General features: G+C 42.0%; 1 protein-coding gene across 1 annotated transcript; it reads left to right on the forward strand.

The window, feature by feature from the left end:
- Window positions 1–1393: 1393 nt before the first annotated feature.
- On the forward strand, window positions 1394–14926 carry CNOT11 (CCR4-NOT transcription complex subunit 11). Its single transcript, XM_086769473.1, has 7 exons — window positions 1394–1835; window positions 2554–2718; window positions 7060–7212; window positions 7792–7994; window positions 8772–8974; window positions 11963–12059; window positions 14580–14926. Exons 1-7 carry the CDS (start codon window positions 1424–1426, stop codon window positions 14775–14777), a joined length of 1431 nt encoding a protein of 476 aa, XP_086625599.1. The 5' UTR covers window positions 1394–1423; the 3' UTR covers window positions 14778–14926.
- Window positions 14927–16460: the final 1534 nt, after the last annotated feature.

A 16460-nucleotide genomic window follows, 5' to 3' on the forward strand; every position in this document is an offset into this window, starting at 1 on the left:
GCCTGTACACCTCTCAGATCTGGGTTTCTTTCCCATCAATAATGCCAATTAATCTATTACTTGGTCTATATACAGAGCACTAGCTTTCAGTTGATAGCATTTTAGAAACTGAATCCCATCTCTTACACCAGAATGGCCAACTAGAAAGCCAAGGTCTTCTGGGCTGGGTGACTTGGGAGTACTCCTGAGGGAACCAGACAGCAGAAGTGTCTAAGAACTTTCCAGCCTTTCTTCTCTCAGCACGTATCACAGAAAGCTCTTCCTCCAGGCCGTGCCCTCAGCCATTCTTCAGGCTACGCCTGGTGCGTCTGTGAGTTGCTCAAGATGCACATCCACAAGATAAGCTGGTGAAACAGATGGCTGCACTTAACGGGGATGTTCTCCCAGCCCTGACTTCTAGCTACACACTACTGAAGCTCACCGTTCTTCAGCTCTGCCAAGAAGCCCATCAACAAAGCGAACAGATCGTAACTGAACTGGATTGTGGAAGAAACGGATGAGCACTGCCCTCCAGGACGGCCTTTAGGCAGCGAGAGGAGGTGAACACCACCTTTCCCTTTTATCACCAGAGGTGAGGCAAGGTTCCCATCGTCGCTGACCGAAGCACAGTGGCGGCACCGCTCCTCTTTTCCGTCAGGCTCCCAGGGACACACAGCCCCTCACAGCCCGTCTGCTGGTCCACCCGTGTCTGGAACGCTCCCATTCGGGGTGACCACAGGGGAAGATGTCTGGGGTGGAGGCTTCCCTTCTTTCAGAAAGCGATGGGATGATCCCAAAGTGAGATGTCACCAAACCGTTCCGCTCTCCAACAAAACGGTGACGAGCTCTTCCTCAGCCAGAAGAAAACCACAGGGCCCACACCTGAGCAGGGAGGGGCGGCCATGGCGGGACCTAGAGGCGGGGCTCTGCTCCAGCTCGTCTGCTTCTTCCCACAGGGAATCCCATTTTTTTCCAGCTGCCCACCCAGGGACGACCCCCCCACTCCGCTCGACTCTCCCCGCCAGCCATCACGGGCGGTAACGGGCGGTAACGCACGCCCCGCGCGCCGCCGAGCGCCCCCTGCCGCCCACAGCGGCCGCCGCGCCCCCGCCCAGCCCCACGGGGGAGCGCCCGCAGCCGCGCGGCGGCAGCCAATCGCCCGCGCCCGCCCCGCCCCGCCCCGCCCCCCCCGTCGGGAAGCGCGGGCCAATCCCGTTCCGTCAGGCGGGGGCGCCGCGCGGCCAATGGCGTCCGCTCCTCCTCGTCGCCCCGGTGCCGAGCCGGAACGTCCCGGTGGGTCCGTTGCTTTACGGCCGCGTCGTAAAGCGGCGCCGGCGCGACAGCGCGTGTGCAGTGTTACGGCAGCGGGAGAGCGGCGCAGCCGGGCCGGAGCGGGCGGCGAAGGCGGCGGCGGCGGCGGCGGCTGCTGGGGGGGAGCGGGCGGATGCCCGGGGGCGGTGGGAGCCCGGCGCCCAGCAGCCAGGTGGGAGCGGAGTCGGGCGAGTCGGGCGGAGCGGCGGGCGGCAGGATGAGCCTGTCACCGAAGGAGCTGTCGAGCCTGCTGAGCATCGTGTCGGAGGAGGCGGGCGGCAGCACCTTCGAGGGCCTCTCCAGCGCCTTCCACCACTACTTCGGCAAGGCCGAGCACTTCCGCCTGGGCTCCGTCCTCGTCCTCCTGCTGCAGCAGCCCGACCTGCTGCCCAGCCCGGCCCAGCGCCTCACCGCCCTCTACCTCCTCTGGGAGATGTACCGCACCGAGCCCCTCGCCGCCAACCCCTTCGCCGCCGTCTTCGCCCACCTCCTCAACCCCGCGCCCGAGCGCGGCGGCGACGAGGCGGAGCGCACGCCGCTCTCCGGTGCGTCCCGTCCCCGGGGGGTAGGGGACAGAGGAGCCCTCCCGGCGGCGGGGGCAGCGCTCCTCAGCGCAGCTTCGGTGTCGCTGCCCGGTGCCGGCTTCCCGCCGCTGGCTTTGCGCTTTCCCGGTTTGGAAGGGGCGGTGGGAGTTTGTCATAGCGAGCGTCTGTCGAGTAGGCTGCTCGGTTCGATCGTAACAGGGGATTTTGGGGAGAAAGTCGTTGCGAGAACCTGCAGGTGATAGGAGGCTTTTGACAGCTTTAAAGCTGTGAAACAAACCCTTTAAGAAAACGCTTTTTCCCGTTTCAGTAAATACAAACGTGACAAGCGATAGACTTGCGGAGTGGGTTAGAAGATGAATCAGTTTCTAAAAAGAAATGTTTGTGTATTTTACGGTACAATTTGCAATGTCTGGGCATATTTAATAGCTCACTAGTTGTCTAAATCAGAAAGCACATAAAGAAACCGCTGTGACTGACCTAGCATCAGATGTTGCATGCGGAGTACCGGTCAGTAAAACATTGTGTTTTACGTCAGTTTAGGAGCTGAGTAGATAACAGTTTTGTATGTACTCGCAAAGACTCTTCAGTTGCACCGATCTTGCCTTAAATAACTCATTAGTTTGTGTTTAAGTTTTTCCTCGTTCTACCCGAAGCACGTGGTAGCTATTAATGCTACTGTCTTAAAAGTTGGCAATTGTTTTTCATTGTGTCTCCACAGGCTTCTTACCTCCCATAACTCCTCCAGAGAAATTCTTTCTTTCTCAGCTGATGTTGGCCCCCCCTAGAGAACTGTTTAAGAAGACTCCTCGGCAGATTGCTTCAATGGACGTGGGGAACATGGCCCAGTCCGTGGATATAAGTGGGCTTCAGCTGGCACTAGCAGGTAAGGAAGATTTGTGGCTATGGTTCGATTATGAATGGAAATGCTACTTGTAATTTGGCGCTAAGCTACTTGAGAAACACTCTTGTCTATCCTAAACATGAAAACAATTGAATGATGCTTTAGGATGTTCAAGCATAGAAGAACTTCAAGCAGAGATTACATTTTAACTGTTTTATCATACTTAACAAGAGGCTTTTTAAGCATATATATGTCACTGCATTAAGCATGAGAACATTTTGCAAATATAGGAGGATTTTAATCTAAAGCTTTGGTTCTATTTTTTTTTTGTGTGTGTGTTTTTATCCCTTTTTACTCTCTGTAGTATTTCTAGTATGAGAGAACGTAGCATGACTGTCATGCTGTCACGTACCAGTACTTCAACTGCACCTGGAAAATTGGCTATTGTGATCATATCTTCAGTTTTGTAAAATAAAGTCATCTTACAGTGTTAGCTTATGGAATCATAGAATCATTAAGGTTGGAGAAGACCTCTAAGATCATCGAGTCCAACCGTCGAGAGTGCTTGAGAGTGGGAAGGTGATCTACTTTTCCTAGATTGAAAAGCAATGTGGTGCTTATCCATTGACAGGAGAAAAGGAGCAGGAGCATGATTGTTCTGATCACGTTGACTGATGAGTCATATCTGGAGCTAATCTGAAATAGCAGATATTGTTGGGAACAAGGAGCCAGTTTCAACACCAAAAATCAAGGGTTTATTCTTAGGTATGTGTAAATGGATGTACTTGCTTAAAAACTGGCCATCCCACTGCTGTATCTGTACAACGTGGTTTACTCTCTGAGGTCAGGCACTAACTAGGCTTTCTCCATCTCACAGCTGTATCTTGGTATCATCATTTTTTCTGTAGAATCTGACACTGACTTGTTCACAGTGTACAAGTGTCCTCTGGCGTCTGCCTCAGCTACTATTTCCAGACTGCGGAATATTTTGAAAATGCAGATTGAATACCCTAACATACCTTCAAGGGGGAAACAAACCCTTCTGGTTTTTGTTCTGTTCATCCCGTCTGTGTTTTCTAGAATACTTTTTTGTGAATTCAGATTTTGGTGAAACTTAGGTGACTTTTGATTTTTAGCATAAGGCATATGCGAAGCCTTAAAGAAACCTGGAGGGGTTTTTTAATTTGTTTTTATTTGTTTTCCCCTTAGTACTGTGTTTGTCTCCTGAACAGTTTGTTCTCATAAAAAATAAAACATCTAGAAAACCTCGAAACTGTAGTTGTATGGATGGGTACTCTAGGCCGTGCATTTTAATGTGTTCTTTTTAAAACAGAAGACACAGATGGCTTAAAGTACGGTACAAAGTGATTAGTGGGGCTTTGCAAAATTAAGCCCTGTAAGATGTGCTTGTATCGTTATTTACATAATACAGTAAACATGCATAATTAGTTGCTTACGAGCAGTCGTAGGAGTTACGTAACACAACAAGCTGCATCTGAAAAAGCTTCATGCTGTCTTTCTCAGGCTTCTTGCTGTAGGTCCCTAGAATAAATATATACTTTCTAGTAACTTTCTTAGAAGATAATTTTTTTTTGCTCATTTTAATATTGTGATGCTGCTTGTCTGTCTACCTGTCGTGTTTTGGAAGGTCTGTGCATTTTTCAGAAGTTTTCAGTATACTCTTCCTAATGATTCTGTGTGCAGGATGAAGCTGAACTGCTGAGAGTGCAGAATTACTTGTACTGTGGTGTTCAGGTAAAATGTTTAAGGTGTTGCATCTACACCTTTCCCCCTGACATTTCATAGAACATAACAGCTATAAGACTTGGTGGCCCTTCAAGATTGTGGTCTCTGAGATGAATTCAGGGCTATTTAGAGCAGGATGATTTTGACTTGCTTTAGAATATACCTGCAAAATCAACTTAAATAATTCAGAAAGCATAGATTTTTTTCAATCAATTTATATATACCAATACTTTTTTTGGTAAACGGAGGAACAAATACTTGGCTTGTCTTCTGAACTTGAGCTCATTATGACAATTCACTTGCAACTCTATGGTGGTTTTTCTGTGTGTGGTTTTCTTTTCTGGTTTTTGTTTGTTTTGTATTTTGGTTTGTTTTTTTCCCTCTGGAAGTAGAGTGTTGGAACAGAGCATCTTGGGAATGAGTATTAAAACTTGCTTTGTTCTCTTCACCCTTTGGTCTACAGAATGTCCATTCAAGCCTCTGTCTCTCCCTATAACTTAGTTTTGTTCATCTGGTTGTGTCACTGTGAAAAATGTCACTTTCTCCTAGTTGCCGGGATGGGTCTTCTGGCAAAGTGGTCGTAACTGTTTGTCTGCTAACCCTTATTTGATTGAAGAGTAATTGACCTGTATTAAAATTAAGTTTGTAATCCATGTAGAGCTTTCCTTTAAGAAACAAAGAAAGTTTATTTGTACCTGTAAAAAGAAAAAAAAAAAACAAACTCCATAAGGGAGCCTAAGTGATTGCTTCAGATTTTTTTTTTTTTTAATTTAAATATCTTAGTTCAAAATGCTATGTTCTTTCATGTTAAATGAACATGTTCTAATTCTTGCCTGTGCTTACCTGAAGCTGTTGATCCAGCCAGAATTCTTGAAGCAGTGAGGGTGAGCTTTTGAGCATCAGTGCCTATAACTAAGGGCTCGTGCAGGCTTTTAGAAATCAGTGAAGGGAAGGACTGTATCTTAAACTTTAATATTTCTAATTAAGCATCATTAATAATTTGAGATTATGAGGATACAAACACATCAGTGATTTACTTCCACCAACTGGTAGATTTAAGTTCTAGACTATAAATAAAAAGACTGAAGAAAGATGCCCAGTATCTTTTTTTTATTATTTTTTTTTTCCCATAGAGCTTCATTTGTTAAATCAATCCTTCTGTTCAGTGGCTAAACAAAAGTATGCACAGGCTGGAAGTTGAAACAGTTTATAAAGTTGAAGACGTATTTTATAAACCAGCTCATTTGGACTTTGACTTTTAAACTTTTTTGTTTTTTTAAACAAGTGAAAGATTTGCTAGTTGTTGCCTTTAACAGAAAAACGTACCCTCCTGTCTTGTTTCAGTAAGCCTATATGCAAATGTTTGCATGATCTGAAATAATTGGATAAAGCAGGACAGAAATCCAAAAATGAGTGATGCTTTGTTTTGATGATCCTTTTGTCACTCTCAGTTTCAGTGTCTCTCCTGGATTTGGTTGGAGTCCTATGAAATAGTTCATATGCATGAGAAGTCAGGGAGGATCAACATGGTTGCACAAAAGGGAGCAAGCACGCTTTGCTTAGGAATGATAGGGACAGTGCAGTAAATCTGACAGCACTGCCTTTAATTAGTCAGGGAACAAGTGGTGGTTAGTTTCATGTGGAGCTTTTTCAAGGGGTTCCTTGTGTGGCACCATCAATTTTGGGCTTCAGATTACTTAAAGCTTAATTTGCTGCTTCATGTTCTCTGTTAAGGCAGGGGGGAAGGAGTGTCAGGTGGTGTTCTGTAGTGGGTTTTCTCTGTTTTTTGTCTCTTGGGTTTTTTTTTTTTTTTTTTTTTTTTTTTTTGGCAAAGCAATGGAAAACGATCTCTCAAAATAATACAGAGAACATAGAAGATCAGCCATTAAGTCTTCAGATACAGAAATGTGATAGATTGTGACAGAACAGCACCAAAGAATCTGACAATGCAAGTATTGAGCCCTATAGTTTCTTTTTGGCCAGTTTCTTCAAGTCTTCAGCTGTATATATTAAACTTAATGTTATTTATATGTAACTTGTTTATGTTCTGTAATTTGGCCTTTAGAGGGACACTTTCAGCTCCTCTCAGGTTTGTTTAATGATGATGTATGGAGAATCACATAATAATTAAACTCCATCTTTCCCCACACAAGCACTTGCTGTAGCTTGACAGCGAATGCAAAAGTAGGTTATGCAATGCCACTGAACTGTGTTGGATAAATTTCAATAGCTGACTTCAGGTCTAGTGTGACTGTTATCTATCTGTGGTGATTTTTCACTTCTCTACTCTGAGAAGAAGTGATTGCAAAACTAGATACAGCATGTGAACTCTTTCAGGAGTACCACATGAATCTACTAATATGCTTCTAGATGCAGATTACTTCAGTTACTTACGTTTTCTAATGCCAAAACTCTTGTTTCAGATTCATTTCTATTTCTTCTTTATCCTTGCTGCATGCCTATGTCCCTCGCCTGTCAGCTATTAGCTGCCTGACCCAGTACTAAATTTCATGTTTTGTTATCTGTTTCTTTTAAGGTAGTTCTTCTCTAAAGCCAATTGTTTCTCGCTACTTTTAGTATTCCAGACATCTCTGTTTCAATTTTATGCTTTAATATTATGGACTGGCCTTCTTTCAGAACGTCAGTCTGAGTTGCCAACACAAAGCAAGGCCAGCTTCCCCAGCATTCTCAGCGATCCTGACCCAGATTCTTCCAACTCCGGTTTTGACAGCTCCGTTGCCTCCCAGATCACGGAAGCCTTAGTGAGCGGACCCAAACCTCCTATAGAAAGTATGTGCATTTTCACATCTTTGTTTCTGTAACTCATGACATGCTATGTTGTTACACTTCTCCAGGTGAAATGCAATGTAATTCAGAAGTATTTTCAAGTTATGAAATGGGAACGAAGATGAATGAAACAGTACAAAACTGTGTCAGGCTGTCTCCAGATCAGACTCCATAGTGTTCACATTTCCAGACTTTTAAAAACCTGGAGTCTGTCTTCAAGCTGTTACCCATGTCACCTGTTGGCTGAAACACTGGGTCTGATGCCCCGCAGATCTCAGTCCCCTACGCAAAGATCTGCATTGACTGATAACACCTTCCAAGCAAGTAGTAACTGTGGAAAGAAAAAAAGACGATGGTAGAATCAATAACTTAGCAATATGAATCAAGAGGAGAAACAGACTGATATAACGGCATCACTAAAAATCAGGAATAATATTTGTCTGGGCAGCAAATAAGATTGTAATGCCGTTCTCAGTGTTGTAATAGCTTAAAGAATTGAAGGCTTCAGGGGTTTTCTTCTTGTACTGATGGAAAACTGAGTACCTGAAGCTTAAAAAATGTTTCATATTGTTGCCTTTTTAGGTCACTTTCGCCCAGAGTTTATTCGACCCCCGCCTCCACTCCATATATGTGAGGATGAATTGGCGTGGTTAAATCCAATAGAGCCAGATCACACAATTCAGTGGGATAAGTCAATGTGTGTTAAGAACAGCACTGGAGTTGAGATAAAAAGAATCATGGCAAAAGCTTTCAAAAGTCCTTTGACTTCCCCACAGCAAACACAGGTAAGTATCATGCACTCTTCAGTCTAAAATGATTTTTCTAACAAGCTGTCTATTAACTCATGTATTTTTAGAAAGCTTGGGTCACTTTAACTTGTCTGCCTTTGGATTCAGGAAACTGACAAGTACTTTAAATTGTAAAAACCTAAGAGTTTTGACTTGAGTTTGTATGAATAAGGAAGAAATCTTTGAACTTCATAGATTGAGTGGACACAGTTACAGTTTATCAATAAGTGACACCAGTATTTTTCTGCATGGAAAAAATCTTCTTGTAACACAGTTGTTTCTGCTTCTGTGGAAGCTTTTGATGAGTAAGTATTTCAGAAATGGCAACACTATTTTTTTTTTTTCTCAATTTGATAATATTACCCCTGATTTCAGTGGACTTTTAAAATAATCATCATGTTAGCACTATAAAACATCCTTTCTTTGCAGAAATTTGACAACAGTAAACTTGAAATTGAGGTTTCTTTCTGCTGGATAGGAAATTAAAGGAGGCTGAAATTTTCATGGATTTTTTTCATCCCTCCCTTGCCACCCACTGATGAAGGACTACTAAATGCCTTAAAAGGTTTTATGGGCACAGTTGCCTTGACATAGAATCTTTGAAGTATACTTCCAGTGTCTTTCAATAGAGGTACCTAAATCTGAAAGGTTATCATTCTCCAGTAGCTTAGGTGTATTATAGCAGTTTCTTTAAGCAGCAATGTGAATAGTTAAGAAAAAAAAACCAAACCCTGAGTCTCCTTTTTTTTTTTTTTTCCCTCTCTCTCTCTCCAGCTCCTTGGAGAACTGGAAAAGGACCCCAAGCTTGTTTACCATATTGGTCTCACTCCTGCCAAATTGCCAGACCTGGTTGAAAACAATCCTTTAGTGGCTATAGAAATGTTGCTAAAACTGATGCAGTCGAGTCAGATAACAGAGTATTTTTCTGTCTTGGTCAACATGGACATGTCCTTACATTCAATGGAAGTTGTAAATCGGTGAGTACTATCCCCAGGTCTAAGGTTTCCTTAAGTATGTAAAATAATTGAACAGTTTTTAGGTGGTTGTGAGGCTGGCCACAGGGCTGTATGTGGACACATTCCAAAGACTACCAGAAGTAACAGAATTGAAGAAATTACTAGACAGATTACAGTGAAGGAAAAGAGTATCAAACTATCATTCCCTTTTAAATTCCTCTCTGCTGTTTGTGTGGTTTTCTTTTTTTTTTTTTTTTTTTTTAATACTCTTTTATTATTAAGACTTAAACTTAGTGTGCTCTGATTAATCCTGCAGATGAAGGGTGTGCTAAGGATTTGTAGCTTTGGACCATCTAAATCTGTTTCTTTCATAAAGGCTCTACTTGCTTTTCGTGTAGTTTCTTATTGGTGGTGCCTGTATTTGCAGAAAAAAACCTCTTATTTTAGTCCAGATTAAATTTGTAAAGTTAGCTATGGGTTGGTAAGAAAGGATTGAACCCCTCAAACATCTTCTGTGCTAAGTTCAGAGAAAGCTGCCAATTTTAAAGTACCTTTTTACAGCAGTACTATTTTAAAATATTATTGTAATGTTAACAGCTTCCTATTAGCAGCAGCAAAACTGTGACTTAACAGGAAAAAACGCCACAGTTTCCCAGTAGAAAGATGTGATGGTGGAAGCATATATATTAGTTTATATTAATTATGTATCATTTTGTATGATAATTAAATATTTTCTATTTTAATTAAAATGAATATAGTTTATATAAATTGTATGTAACATACCATGTTTTACCATATTAGGTGTGGTAAAAAGCACGTTTCTTTCACAAGTACTATGCTACTTAATCTTTGGGTCCCTGCTCCAAGAATGGAGAGGCTTATCCAAAGAAAACTCTGTGTTACTCTTTAATATTAGCAAAGTGTTTCTACTTTGAAAAGAATGGGGAAATACCTATTGTGTTGTGGATAACTGGAGTTGATAACTACTAGAAAACCATTTTATCAGACTGTTTGGTATGTTCAGCTCAAAACTATTTAAAATAGGTATCACTTAAGGCAGTCTGTCTCTGTAATCTATGCTATGTCTGAAGTTTTATTCAAACACCAGATTCCTGGTTAATGTATGAATTTCACTAGCAAGTACATGTCCCGCGTCCCAGGAGGCTGTAAGCTTAGTCATTGACTTGCAAAGATGACCAGTTACTGGATGTGTATGGTTTTGTCACTGTAGTGACTGTCACTCCCTCTAAGGGGTCACAATCCAGTCATTCCTGATGAAGAATTCATGTTCTTTTTGCATATCTAAAAATTAGCCTCATCTCTAGCTTCTGTCTTCTCTTTCAACTGAGGTAGCAGTTGTGTTTTATTAGGATGTTTAGAAATGTTAATTTTGATCCTCTCAAGGTATGCTTGTGTGGAAGATAGAGGACTACAGTGGGACAAAGGGCAGTTATTGTGAGAATCCTCAACAAAAGGTTATCGCCACGCAACTAATCTGCTTAAACGCAACTTGCATTCTTGATGCAGCTTAAGTGAACAAAAGGTGGTATTGTTAAATAGCCATCCTGCTTTATGTTCAGTGCCCTATCTTCATTGGGAATAACTTCTTGCATATAGGTACAACCCATTTTCTTAACAGTATGGCAGCCCCTTCAATGGGAAAACTCCTCAGAGAGCTAATTCCCACAAACTACAAAAGTACATCTTTTCCACTTAGCTTCTTCCATTTCTTGGCAATTACTGAATGTGAACTACCAAATCAGCCTCGTTCAGCAGTCCCTTTGCAGCAGAGTTGAATTGTACCTTAAATATCATTTGAGGAAAGAAACATTGTATTTTTGAAATCAATCCCCCTCTACTGATGTAGACTGACAGCAGTTACTGCCCTGAAGTTGGGCTAATGATCAAGATGTGGAGAAACAGTGGTAAGAAAAGAGCTTTTACTCCAGTCTAGGATAGCTGTGCTACCAGTCAGGCATGCTGGTTCTCCCACAGCCTAACTACCACAGGAACAACTTTTCTTAAACTGCAAAAGGTCTGTAAGTGCAAACAGGGAGACACAGATTTTTTTATTTATTTTTTTTTTTTTTAAGTGAAACAAGACAAAAACTTGAAACTGGAATGTCTAAAACTTGCAGTTTTCCCTATTGCACCCCCTTTCACTGCTTGAGATAGGTCTGTCATTAGAGTTACTTTGGTCAAATTCTGTTGTAACTTTATGGCAGTTCTATGTTTAGTGTATGTTGTTATCTAAAATTTGAGAGCTTTTTCAGGTAAGAAACAGTGGCAGCTCAACTAATTTAGTAGGCAGTATTAAACCACAAATTCATGTGCTTTGCTGTTAACTCTTAAAAATATATTAATACCATTCATTCATGCAATAGTTCTCCAATTCTTCTGTAGCAAGAAGCTTCTGAGATTATCATGCATCATTAATCTCTAGTTAACATTTTTATCTAGTCAGGGTCTCTTGTATTTGAGCTCCAGATATTCATATTGTTTCAGTTCCTAGGAATAAAATTTTGATCTGGAGGAACTAAGGAAGCTGATTTTTTAACGCAACAAAGGAGTTGTTTTGGTTCTATACTTGAGGAAAGAGTTCAGGATCTAGATTCAGTACCTGAAATGAATAAAATACGAATAAACAAAATTGTACGGCAGTGCTTATTGCAGAAGAATCTTGGTACTCGGACAGCTTGGGGGCTTCATCTTACATTGGAAACTAGTATCATTGACTCGTTTGTGTAATATGTATCAAGTGTTTGTAGGTGTGTTTACTAGAAACCAATCTAACTCAGCTTCTGTACTGTGTCAGAGTTTTAAAAAGTATTGAACTCTTAATGAAGACATTTAAAATGTTTAGAAATATGTTTGTGGAAGCTGTCAGAAATTAGGTCGGTATGACATGACGGGGAATAAACTACTATCATAGGTCTAGCTCATTTGGTTTGCAATGGCATCACTAGATTTATGGCTTCATAAACCACTGCATACTTTTAATTTGAACAGGCTTACTACTGCAGTTGATCTCCCGCCTGAATTTATTCATCTTTATATCTCCAACTGTATCTCCACCTGTGAACAGATCAAAGACAAATATATGCAGGTGAGTAATTCAGTAAATTGGCTAGAAAAAAGGGTCCCACATATTGCTCTGTGTAATATGTGCCAAGATTTTACAAAGTTGATAGCATTATTCTGTCTTACTGCTTCTTTATTTCAAAGGCACTTTTTTTTTCTAACACACTATGCTGTTCTGTATAGTATTTAACAGATGTGTGCCTTTTCACCCCCAGTATTAGCTGTTTGCCTTCTGCTTAGTTTTAAGCGTCAAGTTTCTTTTCTGTACAAGTGTGCCCACCATTTCCAGAGGTGATGTTACAAAACTCAGATGGAAGTCTTGCCCTTCAGTCATGACTATTAATAACCTGCAACAGCTTGCAGATCTTATCAAAGACCTAGAAACCTTCTCTTTTCTATCTTCCAAACACCATACTATCTGCTTCCCAAGCCTGCCATACTTCCTCCGTACCAGCACGCAAGCTGTAGCCACTTCAAGGATCTTTACCCCCTGGGGAGGTTTCCACACTTTTGTCACCCAAGGTTGTCTACGTGCTGTGTGAGGTCCTTCCTTCTATCCTAAACAGATCTGTTGGTTTCACCAAGTGCCCAGTAGATCTTGTTTTCTTGGATATGTCATTGGTGAGAAACAGTTCCTCGTTCAGTTTACCCAAGGCTTTATGAATCCTGACCACGTCCTGCCTCAACTTTTTCCTCTCCATACTGAAGGATTGGCAACTTCTTAAGTCTCTTGCAACAAGGCAGCTGTTCCTTTCCCCTAAGCGCTTTTGGTGTCCTTTTCTAGTGCTTTCTGTAACTCTACTATATACTTACACTACAGAGACGAAAATCATGTGCAGTACACAGGATATGGGTGCAATGTGGTTTTAGATAGCAGCAAAACCCCCCTCTTGTCTTGCTCTCAGTACCCTTACAGATGATGACTAACCATTTGTTATCTTTTGGTGGCTTTTGATGCTTCTCTGCTTTGGGACTCTGCCAGATACACATGGGTGGTTTGATCTGTGACCTGCTGAATAGCTGTGCCTGTTACATTTGGGAGCAGAGTAGGAAAACAGCAGCAGAGCCGGGCTGCAGCTGAGAATATGCCCACAGATTGGCACACTGCGCTCAAAGGGGCTGCTGAGAGCCTATAGCAGCTGTGCTTCAGGCACACAGGGGACAAAAAAGAACAGAGGGTCAAGGAACACATACTGATCACCAAGTAGCACGTAAAGCTTGTGAGATCTAACATTTGTTAATACTGCATATGAGGCCTCTCAGCAACTGTGACACAAGATGTTTTGTTTGAAAAGCACGGTACAAAACCACTCCTATTAGAAGCGACAGAAGCACGATCCTCAGAGATTGGGAGTCAGCCAGCATCTTGCATTTGTACTTTTGTTCTGAGTTTCATGTTCTTCAGTTATTGAGGTTACTCTTGTAACTTCGTTTGTGTTGTAGAGAAAACATGTCATGCCTTTTGATTGCAGTGAATAACTTGTTCAGTTTCTGAATTCTCTTGGTACAGGTAGCAAATTTTGCAGTAGGAAGTTTGATTCCTGTAAAAATAGTTGGTAGTTTATTTTCAGTGTCACATAATTGAAAATACTTTGGACACTTAATCTATCGAGTCCGCTCAGTTCTGTCTGATAAACATCGGTCATGTATACAGTTGCTTTTAGAGAAAGGTTTGGGTTCCGCTCTTTCTCACAGTGTGAAGTATGAGACCAGATCTGCTTTTGTCCTTGAGGAAAAATGCCCTCTATAGAAAGCAGATGGTTAGCGACTGCATCTGTGTATGACAAATTGTAGGTGCCCGTTCCTAAGTCTCTACTTCCCTGTGTGTTCTACAAGGTGTTACCTAAGCATCCCTTAGGAAAGAGAAACACTTCTGAGATTCTATCTTTTAACTGGAGCAGGTGGAAAAATCACAGCTCACAGCCATGAGCTCCGAAGTGTCTTCTTGGATTAGGTGTCCCTGGTATTGTCTTTCCTTCTAAGACAGAGTAGGAGGGTCATGTGCTAATTCAGCGTTACAGCACTTCCTGCAAAGCAAGTCTGGGAACAGTTCTGCTGCTGTCACTTCCCATCTGGAGTGCCTTAGTCATGTGGTGACTGGGGAATTTTGAGATGTGAAGCTTGTTCACTTTTCTTTATGGTGTTACTGTAGAAAGTAAGACTAAGCAAGACCCTAGTGATGACATAATCTTAAGCTATGATCCCCTCTTTCTGACTCTGTTCAGAGGTGACATAATAAAGAGACTAAGTACAGCACATAGGTAGATCTAGTACTTTGTTTGTGCACGGGGTTAATCTTGAGAAAGCTCCGCTATCCAGAAGTACAGTACTGTAAAGCAGAGGAGTCAATTTTTTAAATACCATAGCAGTATGGGAGGTAGAAAAGTAGAGGCAGCATGTACAAAACGTGGGAACAAGATCACTGCTGAAGCTGAATTCCTCTTGAAATGCCTCAGCTGTACTGCTGAGCGTCAACAGTCCTTTAACTGACTTGGTTGCAGACATTGATTATTTGGATTATGAAACCACCTCTCTTCTGTTTCAGAACCGCCTGGTACGTCTTGTTTGTGTCTTTCTTCAGTCTTTGATCAGAAACAAAATTATTAACGTACAGGACTTGTTTATAGAAGTGCAAGCATTCTGTATTGAGTTCAGTCGGATACGAGAAGCAGCTGGCCTTTTCAGATTGCTGAAGACACTAGACACTGGGGAAAATCCGTCAGAGACAAAAACATCAAAATAAACCCACTGTGTCACTGGCAAAAACCCCGCTGCCAGTGTTCTATACCTATTAACTGTATATTTTAAACTTGGATCACTGGATTAATGATGTAATACATTATAAATAGCATTTTATGCCTTTAAACAATAAATAATGCTTTTTCTGATACACATGCTTGAGTTTGTGAAATATGTTAGTCCTTACACGCTAGTTTTGACTGTGGGTTGAACTCTGTATGTGATACGCATATCCTGAACTACAGGCTCGAATGCCAGACATAATCGAAACGATACTTGCCATTTCACAGCAAATGTAAGTATTTGTCTAGCACTTGCTGCCTTTGTGTCCAAGTCAACTTGTGTCAAGGTAAGTAAATTCAGTTCCTGTCTGCCCTTTCTTTACTGTGTATGACCTTCTGGAAGCTGGATACAATTTCTAACCATGCATGCTGTTTTTGATGAGTAAGGGGAAGTCTGTCTTGATATCTAGAAAAAGCTAAAGGCTTATCTTTACATGGCAGAAATTCAGTGTTGGGTGCTGTAGGTGGCCTCATACCATCAGCAGTTAAAGTACCACACCTATTTCATGCTTGGAAGAATGTTTCACTGAGGAAAGATGGTCCCATTTCTTCCATAAAAATCCCAAGTCATGAACCTCTTCTCGCTTCAAAACTTGCATAGACAGTTGCTCTGTGGCTACCAAAATTAAATTACTGCTAAAGTATATATTCAGAGTACCAGTCAGGTGTTAGATACCAGGTGTTGGGGAAACTGGGGAAGGAGTCTGCTTAAGTATTATTTTAAGCTGACAGTAGAAGAGCTGCTGTTATTTAAGCCCTCAGATGGAAAAGGAAAGTAACTTGAAAAGCTAGCTACTTCTAATTTATTGTGGTTTGATAAATGAAAAGTTGCTTTAAATCTGCATCTGCTTCTCAAATTTTTATGAAGTACAAGATCGATAATGCAAGGTCAAGACTGTCTTTTGGCTTTCTCTTTCCAAGTAATTTAAGTTGCTAAATTGCTTGGCTTGAAAAATCCTATCTATCATCTCATGCAGTGTAATCTTTTGGTAAGAAGTCCTGTGAGAAGTGTTCTCTAGTCATTTGGGGTTAGACTTGTATAGCTTCTCAGAGTTATTTAAGGTCTGTTCCTATTCCAGACATTCCTTCTACAACCCAAGCCATTTACTGTAAGTCAGTGTCAGCAGCAACAGTTAACTGAGCTTGTGCTCTAAACTTGTACCTTAATGTTTTACATTTCATAATCTTCTATGTACCAGTACTGCTCTTAACAAGATGGTTAAGAAACCCACTTTTTATAGATTTTAGGCAAATTTGCTGTTTGCTTGTTAGGAAGGAGCGTGAGCCACACCTACACAACTTTGTACTGGGTTTACAGGGCAAGGTTGTGGTGGTGGGTGAGAGGCCAGGGCTGCCAGACTCAGCCCATAGAAGCTGGCACAGCTGAGCCCCTCACCCAGGCTGGTGGCACCTCTGTGATAACCCTGGAGTACTCTGTGCCCCAGGAAGAGGATCCATAATGGATCCTCCCTGGGAGGGAGCACATGATGGAGCAGAACAGTGTGAAAAGGGAAGAGCAGGAACCAACTGTTATGGACTGACTACACCCTTCCCCCTGCTGCCACTTGCAAGGGAGAGAGAGGTATAAGAATCAGGGGTACAGGAGGGAGGCAGGGGGGGACGCA

The sequence above is a fragment of the Chlamydotis macqueenii genome, chromosome 1 (assembly GCF_036417535.1).
Source record: "Chlamydotis macqueenii isolate bChlMac1 chromosome 1, bChlMac1.mat, whole genome shotgun sequence".
Classification (NCBI taxonomy): Eukaryota; Metazoa; Chordata; class Aves; order Otidiformes; family Otididae; genus Chlamydotis; species Chlamydotis macqueenii.

What these genes read in the sequence shown, in the direction of transcription:
- CNOT11 (XM_086769473.1), top strand. Translation starts at nt 1,424, where the DNA reads ATGCCCGGGGGCGGTGGGAGCCCGGCGCCCAGCAGCCAGGTGGGAGCG. An exon ending in ACCCAAACCTCCTATAGAAA is followed by an intron (nt 7,213 to 7,791) that starts GTATGTGCATTT and finishes TTGCCTTTTTAG; the next exon opens with GTCACTTTCGCCCAGAGTTT. An exon ending in TCAATGGAAGTTGTAAATCG is followed by an intron (nt 8,975 to 11,962) that starts GTGAGTACTATC and finishes TAATTTGAACAG; the next exon opens with GCTTACTACTGCAGTTGATC.